Below are 26,925 nucleotides of genomic sequence, written 5' to 3' on the forward strand. Positions count from 1 at the left end.
TGTCCTGGTTAAGTTTCAAACAATTAACCCGCATCCACCGGACTATATCTGAAAGGCATGCTTGGACCTTTAAAGATACATCATTCCAGGACTCAAGGGCACCAAAATTCAAATACAATTGCGTATCATCAGCATAACAGTGATGGTTGATGTTATGGCGCTGAATTATTTCTCCAACTGGACGGGTAAACATACAATATATCAAAGGACCAAGTACAGATCCTTGTGGCACCCCAAATCTTAGCTGTTTCTCATCAGATATAACATTGTCAATTTGTATACATTGCATTCTGTCCCTAAAATATGATTTAAACCATTTTAATGAGTTTGACGCAATTCCAAAAGTATGTTGGAGACGATTAAAAAAGATCTCATGATCAATAAGATCGAAGGCTGCCGATAGGTCCAACATGACCATCATTGTTTGGGACCTCTTGTCAAGAGCTGCGGCAATATCGTTATGTACTCTTAGTAAAGCTGACTCAGTTGAATGGTACTGGCGATATGCAGATTGGAGATAATCATGCAAAGCATTGGCATTTAAGTGATGTTGAAGGCGTATTGCAACAACTTTTTCTAAAAGTTTGGATATAAAAGGTAAATTTAATACAGGTCGGTAGTTTTTAAACACTTCTTTATTCATACCAGGCTTTTTGAGCAGTGGTTTAACAATAGAACGCTTAAAACAAGACGGCACCTTTGATTCAATGAGTGATTGGTTTATGATGGCGGTTATAATTGGCAAGAGTGCATCGACACATTGCTCCAATAGCCAGGTAGGTATAGGATCCAAGTTGCAGGACTTTGCTGGGGAGCTTGTAATTAGCTTCCGTACCTCTTCTTCGGTGGCAGGAGAGAAAGATTCTAGAGGACAACCACCAAAAATACTATCGTCTGCCATTATGTCTACACTGGCCGTGGCATCACAAGTATCATATTCCTCACGAATAGCTGCTACCTTGTTTATAAAGAACTCACCAATTTGATTAGCAAGACTTTCAACACATGTGTTTGATGGCAATGTGGCATCATTTGGTTCACCCATTAAGTCTTTGGTTAGACTGAAAAGTCGTCTTTGATCACTGCCACATTCCGCAATTTTGTTGCAATAATAGTTCCGTTTTTCTTGAACTAGAAGTTTATTAACAACTTTGCATTGGTTTCTATAAATTTGCCAGTGGACAGTAAGACGAGTCGTCCTCAATTTTCTTTCAGCCTTTCTTCGTTCATGTTTTGCATGTCTGAGTGTGTCTGTGAACCATGGGGTATTGGGTCGTAAAGTAATTGTCTTGGTACATTCTGGTGCATGGCGATCAACTAATTTGCTCAAATGATTAATGTAGGCAGCCACTAGCTCCTCAACCGACTGATTGACATTCATTAAGGTTTCACAATGTTTGATGTCCTCGATAAAATCAGGAACATTGATATCACGAAACTTTCTGAACGTTGTAACTTTGCGAATGTGATCTGGTTTATGCGTATTGATGTTGAGACTTACAGCGTAATGATCACAAGTCAAATTTCCATTCATATTACCGAGACATGCGTCAACAATAGATGGTGAACCATACAGTATGTCACTGTGTTCTCGGGTTATCACTACATCCAGGGTATGTCCAGCACGATGAGTTGCACCAACGACATGTTGTTTTAAACCATGGACATTTAAAAGTCTAGAAAACTTCTGTGAATCAACATCATTAGGGTTATCCAGGTGAAAGTTCAAATCACCAACGATGATCACACGATCTTTCATGGCTGTAATACTTTCTAGATAAAGTGCCCATTCATCAAAAAATATAGAATTCTTGAATCCATTTTTAGAAGAGGGAGGGGGTCGGTAGATAACACTTAATGCAAATTGTAAATCACCAGTGCTGATACAGCAATCCATATGCTCAAAATGCGTGTAGAGATTATCCTTAGTCGAGGTGTTAATCTTTAGTGATAATCCAGATTTAAACAGCAACCCAATCCCTCCTCCAGTCTTTCCGGTGGAACGGGGGACATGCTCAAATTCATAACCCGTAGGGACAAGGTTACCTATTACAGAGCTGTCAGTCACATTTCCCAGCCATGTTTCAGTTAGTGCTAAAATGTCAATATCATTCGATACAACAAAGTCAGAAACAGATATTGCTTTATTGCTGATGGAGCGAACATTTTGTAAGAACACTATTAGCGGCTTGGTATGCTGGTTATTGAACTTAAGTTTATGATACCTTTTTATGACATGTAAATTATTGCGGTGCGTTTTGATAGTTCTAACGTGGTTCACAAGCCTTGGTGTAATTACAGTTTGAATTTCATATTGCATATCATTATGGTATGTTTCTTTGAGTCCTGTAGGTAGCTGAATTAGATTGTTGGTAGGTAGCTGGATTAGATTGTTGAAATTTATCCCTGATTGTTTACCCTCATTGATTTTGTTATTCCATTTAGCACAATCTCTATTTATAAGCACTGGTATGCATCTCCTGAATTTAATGCCAGCCTTTGTTCCTCTGCAAGTGGGTCTCCTGAATGGAGTAAATCATCTATTGTCCTTTTCCATGGCTGAAAGCCCACACAAGACTTAACAGATTTCTCTACAGCAAGAAGAAATTCTCTTGTGTGTTTAATGGTTACTGCATGCATTTTCTTAACACTAGTAAGGATAGAGAGTTCAAGATTTTCTCACAAATATTTAGTGGTAAATCCAAGTACAAAAGTCACAAAAATATGTCCATATTTAACAGAATAACAAACACAACAAATACTGAAAAACACAGCAACTTTCCAAACAATATAACACAGGTTATTCCCAAAACAATGAGGAGCACTTTTGTAGAGCTGCCATTAGATAGCGCTGCATACAGTCACAATTATATTGCATTTATAGTATCAACACGTCGACTATACATACGCATATCACTAAGTATCTGCGTATACGTTTGTCCGTTGCACTGCACGATGGAAATAAATATTAAGTAATCGGATATATAGAGGTTTTTAGATTGTCAATGCCACCAAACTTGGAAAAAGGTACTCAATTCAAAATAACCTGTGCTAATTTACTTGAAAGTGCGAACTTCAAGATCAAAAGTACATCTGTAGATATAATAGGAAGGTGCTTGGAAGTTTATTAACATAAATCGTGTTTACTTTTACCCACAGGCTGTGTTTGTGCGATTTGTCAGTCTCCTCAATATGTTGAAATAGGAGGGAGTGCAGTATTAAAATGTGACTTTGATGTGAACACCCACAACGTTTACTGGTACAAGAATGTGTCTGATAGCATTCCTTTAATCAGATTTGAACAAGGGATCGTCCCACCAATTTCGGGCTCTGGCTTTGTTGATGCAAGCTACACTATCGGCAACAAAGGTTCTCTGATTATTTTTGATGTTTCAAAGAATGAGGAGGGTACTTACAAAGTGCTGTCTTTCAACAAGAATTCCAGCAAATCAGAAATACACCTGGTTGTTGTATATGCACACGGTAAGATGATGTATTTGTCAGAGGGGTAGGCCTATGACCAAAGTTAGCACCTCAGTATTTCATAATTCTCCACATTATTTTAGTAATCACGAACACGTCATCTTGTGATTCTTCCGTCAGTATGCATGTGCGAAGTCCCTTTTTGAAGTTTACAATGACGTGGAAGGTGCAAATTTTTCTTCCAAATTCTTTTTTCAATCGCCAGACTACACGATGTTGGGGAATGATTCTTCTATATAGGAAAAATGACAAAAGTAACAATTAGTTTTGCACAAAAGAAAAGGAACAAGAACACAAATTATGAGTATATAAAAGCTAATATTAACGTCGTAAAACGAATCCCTTACTTATGATATACTTTGTTAATAATCCAGTTTTACTCTCTAAATACAGGTACTTGTGAAGGAGAGTTTCCATTGATAAACTATTGTAAGGGCCAAACCACCTGTTTGGTAGATTTTGATAGTTTTCAACGTTTGGGTTGTTCCTTTGGATGTACAGAACCAGCTGTTGAACTGAGATGGTACATTAAACACGTAGGCTACAACGAGACAATATCAGTCAATGACACAGAGGAATCTAATGGAACATTAACCATCTTTATGTCAAGTATTGAAATTAATAAATATATTGAAGAACCTCTAACTCAGCTTGTCTGCGAAGCAAGAGGAGCCGCCATAGGTACACGTGTCTTACAAGCTAGCATATTCATTGATAACTCTGATGGCTGGGAGTCTAATGGCGGCAACACTAAATACTACCAAATAAACAGTCGAGCTATACTATTGTGTGGGGAGAATACGGAACCTTCTACCTTTATCTGGGAAAAAATAACTGGGAACAAGACAGAGGTTGTTATGTTTTATGACGGTGACAGACAACATTTACCTATTGGAAACTCACAGTGGTATGCTACTGAAAGAAGTACTCTAGTTGTGAAACAAGTAGATATAACATCTGAAGGAATATACAGATGTAAATTATATGATGGAGAGAACTATGGTGCTTATGAAATAACATTGATCGTATTAGGTGAGCGGAATTTAATTACTTGGGCATATGTAGCATTTGATGAATATTATTGCGTTGATGAGTTGAAGAGGTATAGAGAAATGGCATCATCATGAAGTTATAATATTCTGGCAAGAATTTTAATTTCAAGGATCGAATAAGGAATTATACCCATGATTAATTGCTACATATGTCAACATGTCAGTAGAACGCTACCATCAATTAACTAATCGTTTGTATATTTCCTGTTATTATTCAATCGACTTTGGTCTTGCTTTCTTCTATCAATAAAGCTTAAAGCATAGGCTTTGACCGATCGTTCAATCAATCCAGAATACAGGCTAAGGAAAATGGTATGGAGGTAGCTTATGTCATACTTCTTCTTTTGTGTTTATCTTCTATTATTAGTGAGAGGTCTGTTCACAAGCAGGGTTTTCCAATTGAGTTGTAAAACTGATTAAAAATGCCGTACTTCAAAAAAGCAGTTGAATCTAGGAAGAGGGAGGTGTACTAAAAACACTTATTTAACTACATTTATATTATGGAGACCACTTTGAGGAAAATATGTCTATTGTATTTACTCCCCTCTGATATGATGTCTATTGAGTGCCAAAAAATGTAGCTTTCACAAACGCTATATCTTTGTCTTTAGAAAAATATCGATTGAAGAATCCTGAAATAAAGAGTACTTCCATACATTTAACACATATATTGGAATTTGTTCGTTTTCTTTCAGTTTCTCCATCGCCACCTTTCCTACTGGTCGATGGTTGTCCACAAAATACACAACCTTGTATTGTTAACATTAACAAGAATACTGCATACTTCAACTTAACATGTAAGGTCTACGAGGTCTATCCGCAGCCTACGTTACACATTGAAAACAATTTCCCACAAGGATTGGAACTTCGGAGCCATACAAACTCTACCGATGGAAGAAACAATAGATACTCGGTCCGTACGTCTGCTGTGTTTCAATTATCTGAGTCTTTCAGCTATAGCGAGGACATGTTCATAACATGTCGTGCTTTGGGTGTAGGGGCTTCCGCAATGAATTATCCGGAAAAGAAGATCAGAATATCCTACGGTAAGAGGCTGAAAAATAAATTTAAGCCTGTTTCTATGAGTCGAATTTATTGATACTTCAGGCAAATGTACTGCACACTATATTTACATGCAAGTATATCAATGGTTGTTCGTAACAAAGTTATTTTAATTTCTTTTGCAGAAAGGTTCTCCGTGGACACAGGCACAAATTCGGCAGATTCCATCTATACAGGGAGTTTCATATCTTTTCCAATAACAGTAGTTTTGGTTTTCTTTGGTTTGTATTTTTAGCTTCTTTCTTTTGAGGAACTGAATGGAACCTATATTGTAGTTATGAATGGAACATATATTACAGTTCTGACCCGCCTACTGTTATGCAGTGTATCACAGTTTGGAGCTCACCTAAACGGAGTACAATTCACGTTTTGAAAACAGCCTGTGGATCAATATCGTCATATCGGTCTCCCCCTACAGGAACTTATTTATTAAAGACCTGTTTCGCAATTACCATTTGTGTCGAAACTAGTTGAAAGAGTCGTTGCAAACAGATAAAGTCACCACCTAGCTGTAAATGCACTGCACGATACCTACCAGTCTGCCTACAGGCATCACCACTCAACGGAGTCCGCTCTTTTGAAGGTGCACAACGACATAGCAGTTTCACTTGATTCGAAGTTTAATGTGGCTCTTATCTTACTTGACTTGTCCTCTGCTTTCGATGTCATCGACCACCAAATTTTGTTTCAACGTCTGGGAAAAACTTTTGGGGTTACACTAAATGCATTAAGCTGGTTTAAATCTTATATGACAGGAAGAAAGCAATGGGTCAAAATTGGCCAGACTTCGTCGACAGCTGTTCAGCTTAGCAGTGGCGTCCCACAAGGCTCAGTACTTGACCCCATCATTTATTGTATGTTCACCAAACCATTGTGTGAAATCATAAAGCGGCACCAAGTCAACTACCACTGCTACGCCGATGATACGCAACTCTACTTACAGTTCGATCCCAAAATGCCATGGACAGAAATACAAGAAAAGTTGCAGGAATGTGTAAACAATGTTGGGATGTGGTTGAGGAGAAACAAACTTATGTTAAATGATGTTAAAACGGAAATTATTATTTTTTCACCTAAAACCCAATTGAAAGACGATGTAACTCCGCACATAACAGTTGGGACCAATACCATTTATCCTGCATCTATTGTTAAGAATTTAGGAGTTTACTTTGACTCTCATCTTACCATGGAGACCCAAGTTAATCATATTATCAAGTCTCGCTATTTCCATATTCGTAGTATAGGTAGAATAAGAGATTTCATTACAACTGATGCATGTAAAATACTGGTTCAATCCCTCGTTACCTCTCGCTTCGAGTATTGCAATTCTTTACTATTTGGTATAACACAGTCTCTAACAAACCGCCTACAACGCACACAAAATTGTGCAGCTCGCCTTATATCTAGAACTCCTCGTCGCAACCATATATCTCCTGTACTGTATGAACTACATTGGTTACCTGTACGATTTAGATCAAAATTTAAAATTCTTTTACTCACCTTTAAGGCTCTTAATCACTTGACCCCTGGTGCCTAGTTACATCACCAATGAGACCATACCTTATATTCCGCCTAGATCCTTACGCTCAATGAATAAAAATTTACTTAGTGTGCCTTCTACCCGATCATCAACATTTGAATTTAAACAGTTATTGTTAAAGCATTAAATAATGTTGTCATAGTATAGCTAATAATATTTTGTATATATCAAGTAATCCTTAAATACAAAGATCGGCTCTGTATAGTATATACTCTTCATTTTATTCTTTCAAGATTTATTTTAATGCGCCTTATAAATGATTCTACAGGTTTCATTTTATTCACATTTTCTTTATTTCTTTATATTCCGATATTTTCCATCCATTGATAACAATTATAAGGCTACATCTAATACTTGCTCTAATTATTGTTATATTTAGTCATTAATTATTCGATTTCATTATACTTCATCCATTTATTAATTTTACTTTCTTTCAAGATTTATTTGCTTTCTTTCGTTCCTCCTATTTCTATGTTATGAATTAATCTTTGATATTACTCACGCGTAATACAGTGAATATTAGAAGAATATTGTTAAATGTTATCAAAATAACAATGACTGACTGTCTACCGTTAAACCATTGATTAATGGTGCTGTTTGCTGATTAATGAACATTCATGATCTCTTCATTGTTATTCAGATTTTGTCGTATTTGCTTTAACGCAATTGGATATTATGAAGCCATAAAGGTTTACCAATATAACCCAAGCCCCATCTTGCAAAATTGAATATAATTACATAACTATACAAACACCGACTAACATATAAATATGGAAGAAATTCTTGGTGGCGCTGCTCTAGTGGCGACACACTCGCACTAGTTCTCTCCAGTTTTTCCAGTTTTTCGTCCATTTTAATGTTCGTTTTGTATAATCGTCTACTTTCATACATACAAGATGAAGCCAATCGTCTGGATGACCATATTGGTCGTATTTCTTGGGACATTATCTCTTTGTTTTGGAGAAATCAGTGATTTTCAGTCGACCGCCGACAAGAAATATTCTACAGCCGAGCTCTACGCACTACGCAGCCAGCCTATACATAGTGAGTTACAACGTCTGTTCATTGACAATAGCATTCCCAAAGAAATTCGAAAACGGAAACGGGGTAAGGCAGGAGGTGTGAGGAAGAGGAACAGGCGATTGAAGCACAAACCCTACCTACCATCTATCATAATGGGTAACGTAGAAATCATTCACCGAGACCTGGCTTACCGAACACCATACTGACTCCCATGCCTCGATAGAAGGATTCACACTATTAAGAGAGGATCGGACAACTCAATCCGGGAAAGGAAAAGGGGGTGGGTGTGCATATACGTGAATCAGAAGTGGTGCCACCCGAATAATGCCCATATTAAACGTCACTCATGTTCCCCCAATATCGAGATTTTAACTGTCACATGTCGCTCTTATTACTTGCCACGGGAGTTTTCTCACGTTATTATTCACACTGTCTATGTTCCACATCGCAATGTTGCCAAATCAGCGGCAATGGAACTCATTGACATTATTGATAAATTTGAAACCTCCGCGCCGGATGCTCTCACTATAATCAACGGTGATTTTAACCATTGTAATCTCAGACGAAGCAGTGTGCATTATTATCAACAAGTCAAGTGTGCCACCCGCGAAGCTGCAACCCTGGACTTGCTCTATACAAATGTGAAAGACGCTTATCTGTCCGTCCAACTTCCCAAACTCGGTAGAGCAGACCATAATCTGGTTAATCTGATGCCCAGATATCGACCCATCGTGAAGAGGGAGAATCCCCGTGTAATCCATGTACAACAATGGAACAATGACGCTGTTGATCATCTGCGGGCTGAGTTGGACAGTACAGACTGGGATATGTTTGTGGAGGCCAGCGCTGACCTGGATGAACTGACACGTACAATAAGTGATTACATATCTTTCTGTGTTGACAATACCATCCCTAAGAAGGAAGTCAAAGTTTTCCCAAATAACAAACCGTGGATCACAAAGAAGGTGAAGAATATCATCAACAAGAAGAAGGGCCTATTCAAGAGGGGTGACTCGGGCGCACTGAGGGAGGTACAAAAGGAGCTTAAAAGAGTGATCGCCCAGGAGAAAGCCGCTTACCGGGACAAGATAGAGAAACTGTTCACAGACAATAACATGAAACGGGTCTGGGAGGGTATTCGCCTTATGAGTGGCTACAGTAATAACTCTAGTTCTCGCCACATACCAGAAATGAGCCATGATTATGCCAATGATTTGAATCACTTTTATAACCGTTTTGACCAGCAAGATTTTACAGATGAATATAGTAAGCTTCAAACCTTATTGACAAATTATACTTGTGACGTAGTGGTGTCCGAGGGGGACGTTAGTCGGCAGTTTTCCAGGATAAACCCATCTAAGGCTGCTGGACCCGATAATGTCCAACCTAAGGTTTTGAAGCATTGTGCAATAGAGCTGGCTCACATTTTTACTGTAATTTACAATTTGTCCTTCAAAACTGGGGAGGTGCCTTATCTATGGAAGCAATCCAGTATTATTCCATTGCCAAAATGTTCTGTCATCTCTCGTATGAACGACCTTCGCCCTGTAGCGTTAACTGCAGTGCCAATGAAGGTATGCGAGCGTTTATTCTTAAATCGTTTTAATCCTCTAGTTGCTCCATTTTTAGATCCTTTACAGTTTGCTTACAAGGCTAGCCGTAGTTGTGAAGATGCCATACTGCTACTTCTTCAATGCCTGTACTCACACTTAGAGCACCGTGGCAATTCTGCACGCGTGATGTTCTTTGACTTCTCTTCTGCATTCAACACTATTCAGCCTCACAATCTTGCTACAAAGCTTATCAACATGGGCATCCCACATGGGTTTATTCACTGGATTGTCAAGTATCTCACAAATCGCACCCAATTTGTCAAACTCGGTCCAAACTGTCGATCTAACATTATTACCTCCAACACCGGAGCGCCGCAAGGCACAGTTCTAGCTCCGTTTCTTTTCACCTTGTACACGTCTGACTGCAGATCCCAGGAGAAGATATGTCCCATCATCAAGTTTGCCGATGACACAACCATGGCTGGTCTCATTCGTGGTAATGATGATGGGGCATATCTCTGCCAGCTGCAGTCATTCGTTGACTATTGTGACAGTAACTTCTTGCAATTGAATATTTCTAAAACGAAGGAAATGATCATCGACTTCCGCCGTAATGCTGTTGAACCTCCTCCAGTCATGATCAAGGGTAAAGAAGTTGAAAGGGTTCACTCCTACAAGTATCTGGGTATTCACCTCAACAATAGCTTATAACATGGGATGGTCACGTGGATGCCCTGGTTAAGAAGTTAAATACCAGGTTATATTGTCTCAGAAAGTTGTCCAAATTCAACGTACGTACCGATATAATGCAAATGTTTTATAATTCTATTATTTGCGGAGTTTGGAGATACTGTCTTATATGTTGGGGTGGGAATGTCACTAAAGTCGAGAAGGACCGTATCGATCACATAATTAGAAAAGCTGGGGGAGTCATTGGAGGTCAACAGCATACAGTCGACTCGGTGTACCAGTCACTGCTTCAAACAAAGCTAGATTCAGTTTGGAATGACTGTTGCCACCCCTTCACTGTTATCTTAATGACAATGTAATTAACAGAGGCAGTGGCAGACTGAGACAGCCGTACACGAGAACTAATCGCTATCGTAACTCGTTCACTCCCCGTGCAATCAAACTTTTCAATGTCAACTTACGTCGCTAGGCTGTTGCAATAATCTTTTATCCTGTCCTTGTCTTACTGTTTTTCATTCTCATTCTTTAATCTCCATCTGTATATAGATATATTCTGTTGTATTTTCCTATGCTCATTTATTTTTGTACTGTTTTGAACTTTTATGTGCGAGACACTAATTTCCTTATTTGGAGCAATAAAGTTTTACTTACTTAAATCATTGCGTCGCAGTATCTGTTTATGATATTAGATATTACCAAGGAAATAATGTTTCCCTTCCTTTGTATTGTACTTGGTATCTTCCGTATTTCTGCATGTAAGTACAAATATATAATTTTTGCAACCAAACACACTTGTTCCCTTTGAGGCGATCCTGGTCTCTCATTGTGATAAAATTACAACCTATTCATTCCGTTTATCTGTTCCTATATCATAAGTTCATATCGTAAAATCTTATAATGAAATTATTGATATGTATTGATGTTGTAATGTCAATGGAAGCAATAAAAGAAAACTAATCAGATAAATATTGTCAACAGTGTTATCTCTGTGTAACATGTAGTCTATATACTAACCTGTAATATCAACCTCTTACTCTTTTCCTGTCCTGCATCAAGATCACACAGGTCATGGCTATACAGTAACTCTCAAAACAGGTGAGGCTGGTAGGCCTATATAGTTGCGGTTGGGATAAAAAAAAATCTTGTCCTAATAAAACTGTTGATAACGCTCTGTGAGTCTTTAATTATAACTTTCTCTTCAAGTTCATCTCAATTTTCTAGAAAGAAGTGCTTTTTGAAAGATTTTAACTTGCAACCTATTTACCAAATATTCAAGAGCGTATAATAAAATGATCGTAAAGTATATTGCTCAATGTGGCATCTGGTGACCATTATCTGATATTATAGCGTATTTTGGGGACACAATATCTGAATCATCTCCAGGCAGGATTTTTAACGGTTTTAAATTGTACTGTTTTTTTTTCTTCTTAAAGAAGCGAATTTCCCTCGTCCCCATATGAAGATTTCTCCATCCATTGTGTTGATCATTGACGTCTCTGCACGAGTGAGGGGGGGGGGGTGTTGTGGTCTTGCAGCAAAAGAGATATATCGTCTCATTAACACCGCGGTTTATTGTATACCGCAAGCTGACATATTGTGACAATTCATGCTAAGCAAGAGATAGTATGGCAGATTGATACAAAGTTCAGTGATGGGGTAATGATTGCTCCTTGTTTTAGGTGTTTAATTAGTCAACGTACTGATAATAATCAGTTAATAAGTAAAAAATAAAAGAGAACACACATCAAAGTTCAAAATACGAAAGGGAAGAGGGGAAGGGGTGGCTGAAAATCTGGACACACTAGCATATATGACGCCATTGTTGGTGCGTAAGATATGCATCACCATACATATATCATGACAAGACTGGACTGGAGAGTGCAGGAGGGGGGTGGGGGAGGGGGGAGGTTGGCGTGGTTTAGTTACATTATTTAGGTTGTACTGAGGCCACATGTGGTTCAATATCTTACCATGAACATTGCCTTGACAATGTCAAGTATAAATGAAGTAATTTTGACTTTTTTTTGCCGGAAGTCATTGTTTTCCAAGATGAATATGTTACGGAAAACGACAGTGGATCCATTTCGAGAGTGAGGCAAGAACGGGATGAGTGTGGAAGACTAATGTGACCGGAACGACGGTAAAACCTGATCATGTTTGGTTAACGTACGGATGAAAATAATTTATGATTTAACAACACTTTAAGTAGCACTTTTGTGTGTACATTTGTAACTTCATTCGTCCCGACCAAATCATGTAATGTTAACTCCTATGATAATATAATCAACATGTTTAACCATGTGACTGTGGCCGTACACCTGATGATAAGAAAGTACATGTTTTGACCAATAATACACGATGATAATTCATGACATACATTCATGTTATCTAACACAAATTCAGTGTTATCTTTTACTTCTTCATTTACAAGCCTTCTATCTGCATACATTATTACATCGTGTAATGATATCATAATAAACCTGAACTTACTCTTAAGACAACGTTACTTTACACATCTGTGATGAAAAGAAAATGTTTTTCTCTTTATAAACATTAAAGCAGCCAAAACCTTCAGACTCTTCAAAATTAGATTGTAATTAATCAGATTAAGGCACCTTGTTGTATGTCTGTTAATGAGAGTAATTAATAAAGTACATGAGTTTGCAACCTGTCGTCAGACAATTAGTTTTTTATTTAGATTTAATCCTTTGAAGAACTAAAGATGAACTGGAAACATCCAAACTTGAATTTACTATTTGTTTGAAGTAAACCTTACAATTTCAACAAAGACTTTTGCCACGCTATTCCTGAAGCAAATAACAAATTTACCCAAAATCGACCTAAATATTTGTTATAAATATACAAATAATCTGCTTAGCCTAAAACGAAAGAGCCCAACGTAACATATAGCATTCAATCTAAGAATACACTTAAAAAAATGTTGCATTCAAAGTTAACCATTTCTCTGCACTGGTTTTAACAATACGAACAGGGATCGCTGCACAGTTCTTATTTATCTGTGAGCAAAGCGTACGAGCGCCCTCTAAAAACAATAAAGTTTGCATCACCCTTCTTATTATAGTAAAGTTATCGTAAGATGAAGACTGTGGATTACGGACAGGATAGTAAGAGTGAGGTTGTAGGATTATTTAGATCATACATGTTTATCTGAGATTAGAAGGGCCACCCTGACGTAAGTTAATTGTTAATGTTCACAGTAATGAATATTCAAAGAACATAATGATATAGATATAAACATCAAGAGAAACAAAGGTGGAACCAGAGTAATGTACAGCTTACTAAGTTACTACCGTGAAAGCTAATACCATTCATTGGAGGTTGGAGGCGGGGACTTGTGAGAGATTATAAACAATTAGATTTCGTTAACGTTCTGAATACAACTAAACATTTACAGGCTAAATTTAGCTAAACAATTCGTTTGAATCGGAACGATATGTTTATGATGGGAGTTAAAGGCCAAACTTGTTTTTATGTACATAATTTAAACAGGATGACCATCGAAATATTGCTCGTTATGGCATATATGGATACAAACGATTATTCCAGTACATTAGTCCATCATCTAGCATTTTGAACGATAAGCCTGCATAGTCGGTCGAAAGACCTTGATTAACGATGATAAACTCCGATTATTAACCAGACAATCGGTCTAATTTTTAACCGATTATCCAATTTTATTTCCTATTAGCTTTCATTTTCAGTTGTAAAACACGAAGTACCGGTTCAAAACAAGACTGGCATTGAGCAATGATCCAATTTTTCCGACATAATCAAACTGGAATATATCATTAGTGGGTATTTTGCTTTGCCATACACGTGATTCAGGAATAATTTCGACATGCGAGTAAATATCCGGTAAGATTAGCATAACAATACGAGTAAAATCTCATTCTGAATGAGAAGAAAACCGCAGGTGGCTTTAGCTTTGTGAACAATCCAGGGATAGATGTTCTGGTCATACAGTATTGTAATAAGATAGCTTGAATAGGCTCGTTGCTCGTGTATACAATCCAACAATAGCAATTGAACGTACAGGGACTGCTGGTGTGATAGTGTAACCATTTAGTTAAATAATATTTACTTCAAAGGCATCAATAAGACACTGCAACCTTCTCATCTTGCTCCTCATCTATGGAAATGTTTGTGCAAATTATTCTCATTGGATCAATATCCCAGGATTTTACCTTGTGAATATTTCACAATGATTTCGTAATCCAAAGTGATGTACCATGAATTCAGGACCAATAGTTTTCAGAGACCTGCATCATTTCGTGGGCTGAGAAAATGATTCCTTGTGAAGGAGGATTTAATTTTTCGAGAGGATCACTTAGGTTTTATACCGGGATACACTTTAAACTATAGCATAACGATAATTCTTATCAGGTGGTGAAGTTTGTAGGTAATTTTAGTATTTACCTTTCTGACTTCCCGAAAGCTTTGGAGATTAACAGATATTGGAAGACAAAGTATTGTCCCGTTGACCACTCGTCATCTGATGTGAGTACACATTCCAATGAAATTCTCTGTTAATATTATTTAACTGGAATAAACGGTATAATTAAACACGTACAACAATTTACTTCTCAAAGTCAAAGACATAGGGTATCGTCACATCAACAAACCAGAACACAACCCAGAATTAAAACAACTTGAACTAGGCCAGCTTGAATTTTAAAAAAAAGAAGCAACTTATAATGACATTTGTTATAAGTAAGTTAAATAAATTAAATACCAGAAAACGTATCCCCTTGTAGAAACAATGACAAGGCAGTAGCTCTTAATTTAAAAATAATATGGGATAAATTTCAATCGCCTTTCCTGATATATCGATCGGAGAGGAAACAAACATACCGCTGATACCGGTCATAAAGTAAAGTAGCGGCTTAACCATCAACAGCCTAAATTGTTCTGTGGTTAAAATAATGTTTTGAACATCCTCCGATGGTCAATCACCACCCCAGTCTACCCCCTCCCATTAAAAAGTGCATTGTGTAAGAATAGTCCTTCACTTTCAGCGGAGTTATTGTCTATCCTTTGTGCTGAAAACACAGGAACTAAAAAAGTACACATTCAACTGCGGTATGACTAATAAACATACCGGACCTATTCGGACCATATCGTACCATACCGGACCATATCGGACCATACCGGACCCAACCGGAGGCAAAATAAATGACCATCAAACACCACTGGACTATCAAATGCTTATTTTTTATCATTAAATGAATCCCGAAAACAATGAAATCTATTTGGGATGAAATAATTCACTTGTTTATAAACTTTGAGGTATAGGCATTACCTACATTAGTGAGATTCGGCAGTGAATCATCAGTGATGAAACTCACTTTAATCAAAGTATACACCGCTAATTAGTGAGATCAGCCTGGCCCGACAGATTCTCCTGAGTAATCGATGAAATGGTCTCTTCTTACTTGTAATTTCTGTAATTTCACATTATTTCTTTAATTAGCACATAACCAGCATTTTAATGATAAAATGTTATAAAAATGACTCCGGTGGTGTCTGACGGTCATTTATTTTGCCTCCGGTTGGGTCCGGTATGGTCCCATTGGGTCCGGTATGGTAATTAGTCTTACCCCGTCACACACTGTTTATAACTATATGCTAACCTTTTTTGGGAGGTCATTTTGATAACACCATGCCGGTTTCCTTTTGTTTAAACTGCACCCATAAAAGGCAAACGAATATGTCAATTATTTTTATGTGACAAGTTTATTAAAATTTGCTGAGAATGTATATTATACATCGAATGACGATATCCGATTCTGTTTTACTTATAATTGTATGTCGTGAATTTGAAGGTTTGCTTCATAGACTTGTTTTCAACATAGATTTCAATCCTTTGTTGTTTTCTTTCTCTTTGACTCAGTTTCTAAAGGTCGCAAACATTGACCTATATTGATGTCTATAGAAATTTCCTAATTTACTTCAAAATAACAGACAAAGAAGACTGCATATTATAAGCTAGCCCATACGTAGTAATGTATTGGACAATCTCACACCTTACGGGTATACACATTTTCGACAAGCTGTATAAAAGTTGTGAACGGCTTCAGATCGGTTTATATGCAGGTTTGATACCCATGCACATACGTATATAATCTACATAAGACAGTGGGCCATCATACTACGATGGCCCGTTAGAGCCATAGTGTCAAATTGTCAAGTAAAATTTAAAAAATTTAAAACAGTCAATTGGAGAGAAAAAATTGACAAATGAAATTTCTGTGGCAAATGAAAAATAAATTGTGATATGAAAAAATAAATTGTGCAATGAAAAAAATTCAAACAAAGAAATAATCTGTCATAACACTAGATGTTCTAATCGTAGTAACAGATTATTTTATCTGTTGTAACAGAGTATTTAAACTGCAATAATGCTGACCAAAATCATGGAGGGGGCGCTGTCACAACACAGTGCGAGTGCAACATATACAGTACTGCATATAGCGCATGACATATTCCACTTACCGAACAGTCATTAGAAGTTAAGTGTGTATAGCTAGTATAGTTCTAGTATTACATTTCTACGTCATTATGGGGGGGGGGGATTTTTATTAACGTGTAAGGTTCACATAATTTTGTAGTGCATTTTTGTCGGTTTTGGAATTCCATATACTCTTTGTTTGAGGTGTGAAGCCGACTTTTGTCGAAAAAAAATCTCTTCTCATGAATTATTTTTTCTTTGGCATTTTTTTCATAATTTTATTTTTACTTGACAATTTTTATTCACTATGGCCCTAATGGGCCTCCATCGTATTATACAGTCAGCTTTCTAGGAGAGAAAATCTGATGAACATAAAAGTCAGGATATTTGTGGAAAACCTTGAGCATGTTTTACCCTGCTAATGTTTTGGTTTTATGCTAAATCAACTGTGTGGTTTAGGGGTGGGTAGGGGTTGGGAAGGGGCAAGTTTATAGGAGAGGATGGGATAGGGTGACCTACCGTGTCGATACTTTATGGAGAATTAATAATAATTTGACGTTCGTAACTATATAGGAAGTTTCTGTGCGCTGTTATTATATATAGCATATACCCTGTACAAAATAGCTAATGTATACGGTGTTATGGATGGATGCATTTACACACACATGCATGCACAATGCATTGCAGTTCTTATCTCTCTCCGTCTATCTCTCTTCTTACGAGGAATTAAGATGTATTTTGGTTAACATTGTTAGTCTATCAAGATCCTGCTTGATTCGAAAACTTACAGGAATGTGTTATGACATGATATTATAGCATAGATTGTCTTGTAAATAGCTGTTTCCGCCAAAAGGCGCTTCATTGAGCCAGGGGCGAAAACCCTTGACCGGTAAATAATAGGATAGCTAGGATAATGTCATGACAAGATAGAATCATTCTTTTTTTTTGTCGTTACACCGCAAGGTAGATCTCAATGAATAGATATCAATCAATATTTCAATATCAATCAATAGATATCAATCAAAATTATATATTAGCCAATCTCACATAGGAATGTTCACGTTATAGGTGCTCTTGAAAATACAATAGAGAAGATAAAATCCATGGTACCGCTCCGTGCCACTTCAATGTTGCAATGTAAAAGACCCGGAGATGGTTACGTGCAAACCACTTCAACTGCTTTATGACTGATGAAAGCATTGTGTTGCATATTATATAACGAATAAATACCAAGGCCGTTTCAACTGCATGTTCACATGACGTTCATAAAGTTGTTAACAGATTATTAGTTTAGCAAAAACTTGTTTTAAGCAAAAGATGACACAGATATTTTACTATTATAACCGGTGCCCATTATTAGTATGCAGGCTATCTGTCTGTTATTCTTATCGTCCGTCTGTCAGTCAATCTGTCTGTGTATATATTTCTGTCTTCTTGTATGTCAGTACTTCAAGCTGCTTTGTGTCTATGTCTGGTTATGCCTTTGTTGCATCATTTTGTCCCTATATCTGTTTTTCTCTATACATGTGTGCGTCGGTCTAATGAAATCCTCTTTAACATAAATGTACATCTTTCATGTGCTGACTATACAATGAATAGAATGGAATTAAAACTGTCACGTGATTCGTGTGTACGTCGATAACTACTAAATATTACACACTGTAGTACTACTAAACTGTGTGTTGAACTCCTCAGTTACTTCTCTTTCTCTTAAAGTGTAGCAGTGTCCATAACACGACCATGAGAGTTCCATTTAGGATACTGATTACCCCAAATAAGATAAATGCTCTGTTTAAGTGTCCGGTGTGATCAAGAATGTAACCTGTAAGTAGAAAGTAGATTTGTAATCAATGGAATTGTTTACTACTGCAACTTTGTCAATCTAATTATCAGAAAGAGATATTTTGAATTTGGCAAACAATAGCAAGATCCGAGCAATGTCATCACGATAAACTATAGTATGCCTATACCGTAACCATCAGCGAGCCGTTGTAAGCATAAGTTTCTAGTATAGTTAGTTAATCATTTAAGTACACCGATGGAGATGTACTTGGTAGTTGGTACTTGTATTCGAAAATGCTCGGAAACTGATGCTTGGTACTCGGAACCTCAAGTATACTCGTTGGTACTTGGATAAAACTATACCTGACTACAACACTATATATACCTACTATCAATTAATTTAGATCGTGCAAACTTTTTCGGCCAACTCGCTGCTAAAACGACTTCGGGCCGGAGTATGGGCTTTGCCTCGACCCCCCCCCCCCCCAGATTGGTTACCGTATATAAACCGGGAGAGTTCTTTGCTACTTACCGGGTGTGATCCCTGCCATTAAAGCTAGTATTCCATTACCAAAGTCCAATAATCCGAAGGCATCCTTGTAGTTGTCCGGTTCCACGATGTAAGTCAATAGTCCCGCGATCATCCCGGACTGCGCTGATAGGAAACACGCGTTAATGGCACTTGTAATAAACTGTAGGGCCAAAGAACCTTGGAAGGACGAGAACACTTCTTTGATGATAAAAACGACTCCATTAATGAAATAATAAAAAGTGATTACAAGTATAGGTGAAATTTGGCATTTAAAGCTGAGAGAGGCAATTACTCTGCCAAACATCCCAGCAAGTCCTCCTATGCTTGCCGTCTGCGCTGCCTCTGAGGAAGTAAACCCTATCTCGATTGTGTGTGGAATCAGAAACAATGTCCATCCATCTGCCGGTAATTTTCGAGTGTTTGAAACAATAAAAAATAATACAAATACGGGACTTATTAATAGCAGATAATATTTTTTGATACCAGTTTTAAGTCTCTGCATCCACCTGGTATCAACATTCTGGTTATTTTCATCTCCGTTGTCTAAGTTATGTAACAACTCAATAGTTTCGTGTTCATCATCCGACTCATTAAGTTTATCATTATTCGCTGACACTATAAATCGTGGCTTTCGTAGAAGTAGTCCACATGGTATCAGGTGCAAACAGAGCGCGCCGAAGAGGATGAACGTGCCGTCATCTCCATAGGCAACGTGACATAATTCCATAAAAGGAGGAACCGCAATCATTCCCGCAAAACTACCCATCATCGACAGAGGCATTACGGACGCAAAGTCCTCTCGGAAATGGTCCTTCATACAAACAGCCACCGGCAGTAAAAGACAGGCGAAACCGATTCCTGCATATAATACACAAAAGAAAACGGTACGCTGCACAATTGAGGTGCTGCATATTTGACTATCTTTGTCAATAGAATACGTTGTAAAAGAGGAAAGTCCACATTTATTAAAGTGTGGACAATGGTTAATATACATTGTTTGTACCGTGGTAGAGTAGGGTCCGTTAAAAGACCCCCAGAAGTGTCCCCTTTTCATAAAATAGAAGTCCCCCCACTTCTTTTTATGGAAATGTACCATTTTTTTAATTGTCTTTGGTTGCTTTGTGTTTTGAAATTGCCCTTCAATTATTTCAAAAGTGACTTTTCTTTGAGAAATTCAAAAAATTCCGCTCACTTAGAAAGTGTTCTTTCGTTGAAAACTTAAAAGGAAAATTTTAATTAAAAAGTGCCGTTTTTTGAAACACTGAGACTTATTGTACAGGACGCAAAGAGTGTCCTCTTTGTCGAAGTTTTGAGTCAATTAAGGGCTTTGCTCTCTCAAATGTCCCACTGCATTTCGACGTTTGAACAATCCCCCTCCCCCCCCCCCTCCAACCAAAATAAACCCTCTCCCGCTGCCCAAGTCTGCCCTTCAATTACACTGAAAATACGACACTTCCGTTGATATAATTTCTTCAGGACTGTGTCGGGTGTAAATTGTGACCCCCCCAATCCCGCACCCCCCCCCCCCTTGCCCCTTTTCCTCATACCATTACACTTTCCAAACATACCTGATATTAAAGAGAAGACAATAAGCAGAACAGTTGTGTTGGCAAATAAGCCAATGAGGATGTAGCCAAGACCAACCAGAAATCCACCAAAAGTACCGAGAACTCGATAACTAAAGAAGTTCAGCAGTATGCTGGATATCGGGCCTGAAGATTTAAACAGTTTATACGTTTGAATTTAGTCGGTGTGGTCATATAAGAGTAACTATACGGATTTTCATAAAGCCAAAGTACAGAAAGATCGGAAATAATAATAACTCCCCCCCCCCCCCCCCCACACACACACACTTGAAAATACATTTTGTTCTAGAATATTGGCCTTGCTGACTTACATTGCTTTTATTAATTGTTTAATATTTAAATATCAAAAACATCATAATGTATAACCATTTGCCAAGTGATACTATCCCTTTCCCTGGGCCGCTTTAACAAAACCGCCGGGTACAAACAACAATAAATTGATAGTATTCTTTCTTGCTCACCACATAGACGTCCGAGTGCATACGGTAAGAGAAGAATGAAGCCTGCTAACGTTCCAGATGTTTCTCCAGAGATAGAATTGAACAAGATTCCACCTGTCTTTACAGAACCAGTCAAGAAAAACATGACTAAGAACCTACTAGTGAAAACCAGCCACCGCGACAAATTGTCCTGTCTGTTATCTGCACATAGAAATGTATGGATATATATGGATATATATGGATATATATATATATATATATATATATAGCCTATATATATATATATATATATATATATATATATATATATATATATATATATATATATATATATATATATATATAAATGAAAATCGTAATGAGTTGGAAAATCCAGAACAGTGAAAAAACTTCCAGCCTCAACCGGAATTCGAACCCGGGCCTCCCACTTTGTACGCGGACACCCTAACCAACTATAGGCCATGGACGCTGATTGTATGTCCAGAGGTTCGAAACCGGTAAGGATGGTCGTAATTCCACTATAGGCGTTCGTCACTATATATAAACAAAAAAAATTTAAATCTACACTTGCCTTTTCATAAAGTTTTTCATCATGCATCACACATGATATATAAATAGAGAAAATAAGACATACGTACCAGTCAATGCAGGTGCCATTTCTCGGCCGCCAATATTGTAATCATTAAAACCAGATAAGGAATGTAGGATTAATGAGACCGGTGTAGGCTTTCCTTTACAAAGCCTACTATTCCGAGATTTGGAAACGACGTGAACAGTTTGAAAACTACACATGTGTTCTCTCCGTAGACCAACTGAATACTAACAAGAAAAGTTGGTTGCCAGTGATATAATAGTTTAAACAGCTCTTCATTTTTATATATGTGTTTGTGTGCAGAATAAAACCTAAGTCGTTCATGTGTGAAGGTCGCAACACCTACGGGAAAAAAATACCATTATCAGCATTATATCAAGCATGGTGTACTGCAATATATAATTATGTAGGCCTATAGCTCCCACAGTCTCACGTAGTTAATCATGCCAAACGCGGAATTCGTTTATTAAGGGGTGTAGGCTACTAGCTATGGCAAAAGTATCGAACTGTGAGCAATTCAGTCTTGGTATACCATGTCCCCACCTCTGAAATTGTTGGTGGGGACGCGTCCCCGTGTCCCTGCGGGAAACGGCGCCCCTGATACTGATATATGTGTAAGATTTAACGTTATGTTGTGTTTTCAAAAATAAACTCGATGTCACGAGCTCAGCTCATGGAAATATGGTCTTCGCGAAATGAAGTTTCGTAATCAGTTATAGACAAAGCGATTCATGGCGTCACTATAACTATAATTAGCATCACCAACATACATTAAATAATTGAGAGAGATTGTCTTACTAAACATTTCAGGTTGCTTATAGATAACAAATCGACTTTTTCATGGCGGTTCAGTGTATGTGACAGTTTGTTATAATATAGGTTCTTTCAATCCACTCTGTTAACAGGTCTATCAAAGTATAATTTGCTTATAGCTGTACACCGACGGACCGGAGTATTATCGTTAAATCCAGGTCTCTGCATGTAACGGGTACTATATATTCTAAGAATTCAGCGTATACATGCAGACAGAATTTACAGTACCAAAATTGTCGCGATACCTTGATAATCTGTAGGCAATAATGCAACACATGGAGTACGGTTATGATAATATGTTTTAGTACTCACGAGAAAGACTTTCTTTATCACCATCGTTTGATTATAAACACGATGGTTGATTTCTTTGTCAGAAGTGGCGTCGCCAGGGGGTGGCCTGGGGGCACATGCCCTCCCAAAAAATCGTGCCCCCCCCCGATGCGATTTGTAGTATTAAAAAAAAAACTCAAACAAAAACTTTATCTGCGTCAATTACAAACATAAATATAGGACAGACTAAGTCCGAAAACTCTTGAACATAAAGTTACTTCAGGTTGCTTAAAATATCGCAAGATTGCATCTAAGGACAAGGGCGGCGGAAGCACTTTTAATCTGGGGGGGGGGGGGGGGGCACCAACGTCGAAGGGCACTTTGCAGAAATTCGATTGGACTGATGCAGCCTGATATTTAGTACCCTTTATAACTCTTATTGTATTATCTTATTTGCATATACACATCACTCCATCAACGCCACCCCCCCCCCCTCCTCAAGAAAACAGTGCATACTAGCACTGCAATATCTAATGTGCAAATTGGGAAACAAGGAAAAAGACAAAATGAGGTGAAATCATTATAAAGTCCAAGTCCCTGCACACGCGATCGATACATGCATGAAAGCAAATGAAATATGTCAAAATACTGAAAGAAAAATAATTTTCTATGTGTTTTTCAATGGTTAAACTGATATTATTATGATCATTATTATTGTAACGACTTTCCGAATAATTACAACCAATTTGGAAGGGTTATAACACGGCAAATGATGTATGTTATTGGCATGCGATGTTATAACTGATGCATGCCTATATGATATGAACATTAACATGTTGAACGCGCGAAAATTTTGGTAATATTTTTCGAGCAAGTCGTTACAGCCCCCCCCCCCAAATCAAATTGGGCTCCTATGCCTGTGGTAGTAAACATTTAAAACTTCCCGAAATATTTCATTCGACGTGGGTTTCGCTTTGTAACTCTTTTTTATTTAGAAATTTTCATGTAGAAAAAGGGCACATTTTTAACCTGAGGAAAAGTGGGGGGCACGTTCCCCCTGTGCCCCCTCCGGTTCCGCCGCCCTTGTCTAATGACCTTAATTAATCAAACTTTTCTCAAAGGGGAGGGGATACCTCCTCATTAGACCTCTCCCCCAGGACGGATTTCACAAAAAAAAAACATGCCCCCTAATGAAGTGATGTTCCGCCCCCCCCCCCCCCAAGATTGAAATGTCTGGCGACGCCACTGTTTGTTAGAGCCGTTGAATAATGGACGGATCTTCCAAATGGTAGGTGACCGAAAGTGTCACCGGAAGCAAGTTCTGGGAGAGGGATAGAAATACTGTGTGTGTATGTGCGTGTGTGTCTGCGCGTGTGTCGTTACATGTCAATTTTGTGTCAAAAGGTTCTCCTAAACAACGGCTCAATCGATTTTCTTCGAACATATATTTGGAAGGTGCCACATGATATGAGCGATAGTATGAATGGTTAGATGGGTGGTAATATAAATATACATCAAGGGTATAAAACATTGAATTAAATTGCAACCACACATCCCTTACCAAAATCCCAGATTTGGGCCAGATATAAGAATCCAGATCTGGCCCAGATCTGGAATATCAATCTGGGCTTGATCTGCTCCAGATCTGGAATTTATATCTGGCCAGATAAAAAAAGGGCAGATATAACTTGATATAAAATAAAGTTGGCCCATATAAAATTTTATCTGGTAAAAATTTATTGCTTACGTATCTGTATCTGGATAAATCTGTATCTGGATTGACTGTTTATCCAGTTATACCTGACTTTATTTGACCAGATAAATCTTTATCTGCATATCTTTGGAATAACTGTATGTAAGCGGGTTATGTCAATCAAATAGGAAAGAAGTAGCCAAACCTGGACTAGCATTGATCAGTTATCTCTGTTCTGGTATTATCTTTATACATATGTCTAAAGATTATAGGCTATCATGCAGGTAATAAGAGTACGTAGTCTATGTGTTTACCCTGGTAACTGAAATCCAGGTCAAGTGCATAGTTTTAGCATGAAGCAAAAAATGTACCCAACTCAGTCTTCGACTCCTAAGGCGCCCCGTAGGCCTATACGGTATTGAAGACGGTCAGAATTAAAGGTCATGCAGAGGTCAAATGAAGCGATACGCGACTTTTGTGTATGAATACGAAGTCAAATCTTGAGAACTTTGTAAAACCGTCACAGTAAGTTCAGTATTAATTATCAAAAGATGGACCGAGTCAGGTTAATATTTACCTGTTTGTTATAGCCTCTATATGACACACATTTGTTTGGAAAAGTAGTCCATATCTGCAATGTCATGCAGCGAGAACACACCACTCTTTTCCCACCACCAACCACACCAATCTTTTGGTTTCTCTCGATGTTTCGTGCACATCCATATTTGAAGTTACTGTTTAATTTTGATGAAACCACTTGATTTTATGCATGGAAGTATTTCCTGTCAGATAATATTTCCACGATTTAACCTCGGGGGTCAATCCATACAGTTGAATCGTTGAAAGTTGGGACGGCCCGCGTATTTTTTTTCCCAGGACGAACGTGGGCATTGGCCAATCAAATCCATGGATTCCAAACATGTGACGCTTTTTCAAAAAACATGTTCTGAATCTTTTTTTCCTAGTTTTGATCCCAGATTATGAACGACAATCCTTTATTTTCATAGTACGCGAAACCCTAACCCACTTTCTAAACCTTAACTCTGATTTCAAACGAATTTGTAAATTCCTGAAAAACCTGAAACCCACGTTCGTCCTGGGGAAAAAAAAAGCGGACGGCCCAGTGTATCAATATGACAGATCACCTGATAACTGTGTTTGCGTAGACAGGTTACGGAATGACCGGACTGAACCTGGCCGACAGAGCTAGCAAACAGCAAATTATACTCTAAAGTAGGTATAATGCGATCACCTGGCTGTAACGTGACAAACCGTGTGAATGATGAAGGCAAAGTGGGTAATATAGGATAGCATACAGTAACACTTGGAAGAGTCCAAGTTAACGTGTTTTCTATTTATGCAAGTGCGTTGATTGTCCAAACAATTCAAATTACAATTCTCAATACTGGCGTACACATGATTGACAAGGTGGAGAAGGGGTGGGGAGGGACTTTTTTCACGAATGAATCAATACAAACCTTAATACTACCCGAATCAAGCAGAACAGCAAAAACTGTGGACTTCCAATAATTGCTAAGTAAATCAAACAGTATCACAATTTTGTCTAATTAAATGACCATCATATATCAGAATGCAAGGCACATTTTTCTTTAGTTTTGTTGAGTTTTCATGACAATCGAAGTGGGTCTACTATCAGCAGCAGGCGCATTCCGGCAGCGCCCTCATCTCCTACTTGCAAAAAATACTACACTAAACAGCGAAAACAGCCAAAATGACAACCCCATTTAATTGCTCAATTTAACCCCGTGATAATTTTTGTGCCAGCAATTGACCATCATAAATGAATGTAGGGGACATTATTCTTTCATTTTCATGACTTTTCATGACAATCGAAGGGGGTCTACTATCAGCAGCAGGCGGATTCCGGCAGCGCCCTCATCGGCTCAATGCAAAAATACTACACTAAACAGCGAAAACAGCTATAATGGCAACCCCCATTAATTGCTCAATTTAACCCCGTGATAATTTTTTTTCCATCAAATGACCATCATAAATGAATGTAAAGGACATTATTCTTTCGTTTTCATGACTTTTCATGACAATCGAAGGGGGTCTACTATCAGCAGCAGGCGCATTCCGACAGCGCCCTCATCGGCTAGTTGCAAAAATTATACACTAAACAGCGAAATCAGCCAAAATGACAACCCCAATTAATTGCTCAATTTAACCCCGTGATAATTTTTGTGCCATCAAATGACCATCATAAATGACTGTAGGGGACACTACTCTTTCGTTTTCATGACTTTTCATGACAATCGAAGGGGGTCTACTATCAGCAGCAGGCGGATTCCGGCAGCGCCCTCATCTCCTACTTGCAAAAAATA

The 26,925-nt window shown here is 37.9% G+C and overlaps 2 protein-coding genes across 8 annotated transcripts in view; one reads left to right on the forward strand and one right to left on the reverse strand.

Annotated features, from left to right (window-relative positions):
• The window catches only part of LOC139963698 (uncharacterized), a 10,976-nt gene extending 4,944 nt beyond the window's left edge, over positions 1 to 6,032 (forward strand). For all 5 annotated transcript variants that reach the window (XM_071964755.1, XM_071964757.1, XM_071964756.1 and 2 more), the window contains 4 exons: positions 3,160 to 3,483; positions 3,877 to 4,515; positions 5,231 to 5,581; positions 5,723 to 6,032. In XM_071964755.1, the coding sequence (XP_071820856.1) occupies positions 3,160 to 3,483; positions 3,877 to 4,515; positions 5,231 to 5,581; positions 5,723 to 5,832 (1,424 nt within the window). In that variant the 3' untranslated portion in view covers positions 5,833 to 6,032. The remainder of the gene's footprint in view (positions 1 to 3,159; positions 3,484 to 3,876; positions 4,516 to 5,230; positions 5,582 to 5,722) is intronic.
• An 11,576-nt stretch (positions 6,033 to 17,608) lies between these two features.
• LOC139963389 (monocarboxylate transporter 12-like) lies at positions 17,609 to 25,177 on the reverse strand. Of its 3 annotated transcripts, none has more exons than XM_071964098.1 (5): positions 25,158 to 25,177; positions 21,234 to 21,413; positions 20,755 to 20,898; positions 19,187 to 20,044; positions 17,609 to 18,694 (listed from the first exon to the last, which is right to left on the reverse strand). In XM_071964098.1, the coding sequence occupies exons 2-5, from the start codon at positions 21,355 to 21,357 to the stop codon at positions 18,564 to 18,566; spliced, it is 1,257 nt and encodes a 418-aa protein (XP_071820199.1). In that variant the 5' UTR covers positions 21,358 to 21,413; positions 25,158 to 25,177; the 3' UTR covers positions 17,609 to 18,563. The 3 variants fall into 3 exon arrangements, with proteins under 3 accessions (XP_071820199.1, XP_071820197.1, XP_071820198.1); XM_071964096.1 differs by lacking the exon at positions 25,158 to 25,177 and adding an exon at positions 21,851 to 22,147; XM_071964097.1 differs by lacking the exons at positions 20,755 to 20,898; positions 25,158 to 25,177 and adding an exon at positions 21,851 to 22,147.
• Between the last annotated feature and the right edge of the window lie 1,748 nt (positions 25,178 to 26,925).

The sequence above is a fragment of the Apostichopus japonicus genome, chromosome 22 (genome assembly GCF_037975245.1).
Source record: "Apostichopus japonicus isolate 1M-3 chromosome 22, ASM3797524v1, whole genome shotgun sequence".
Taxonomy (NCBI): Eukaryota; Metazoa; Echinodermata; class Holothuroidea; order Aspidochirotida; family Stichopodidae; genus Apostichopus; species Apostichopus japonicus.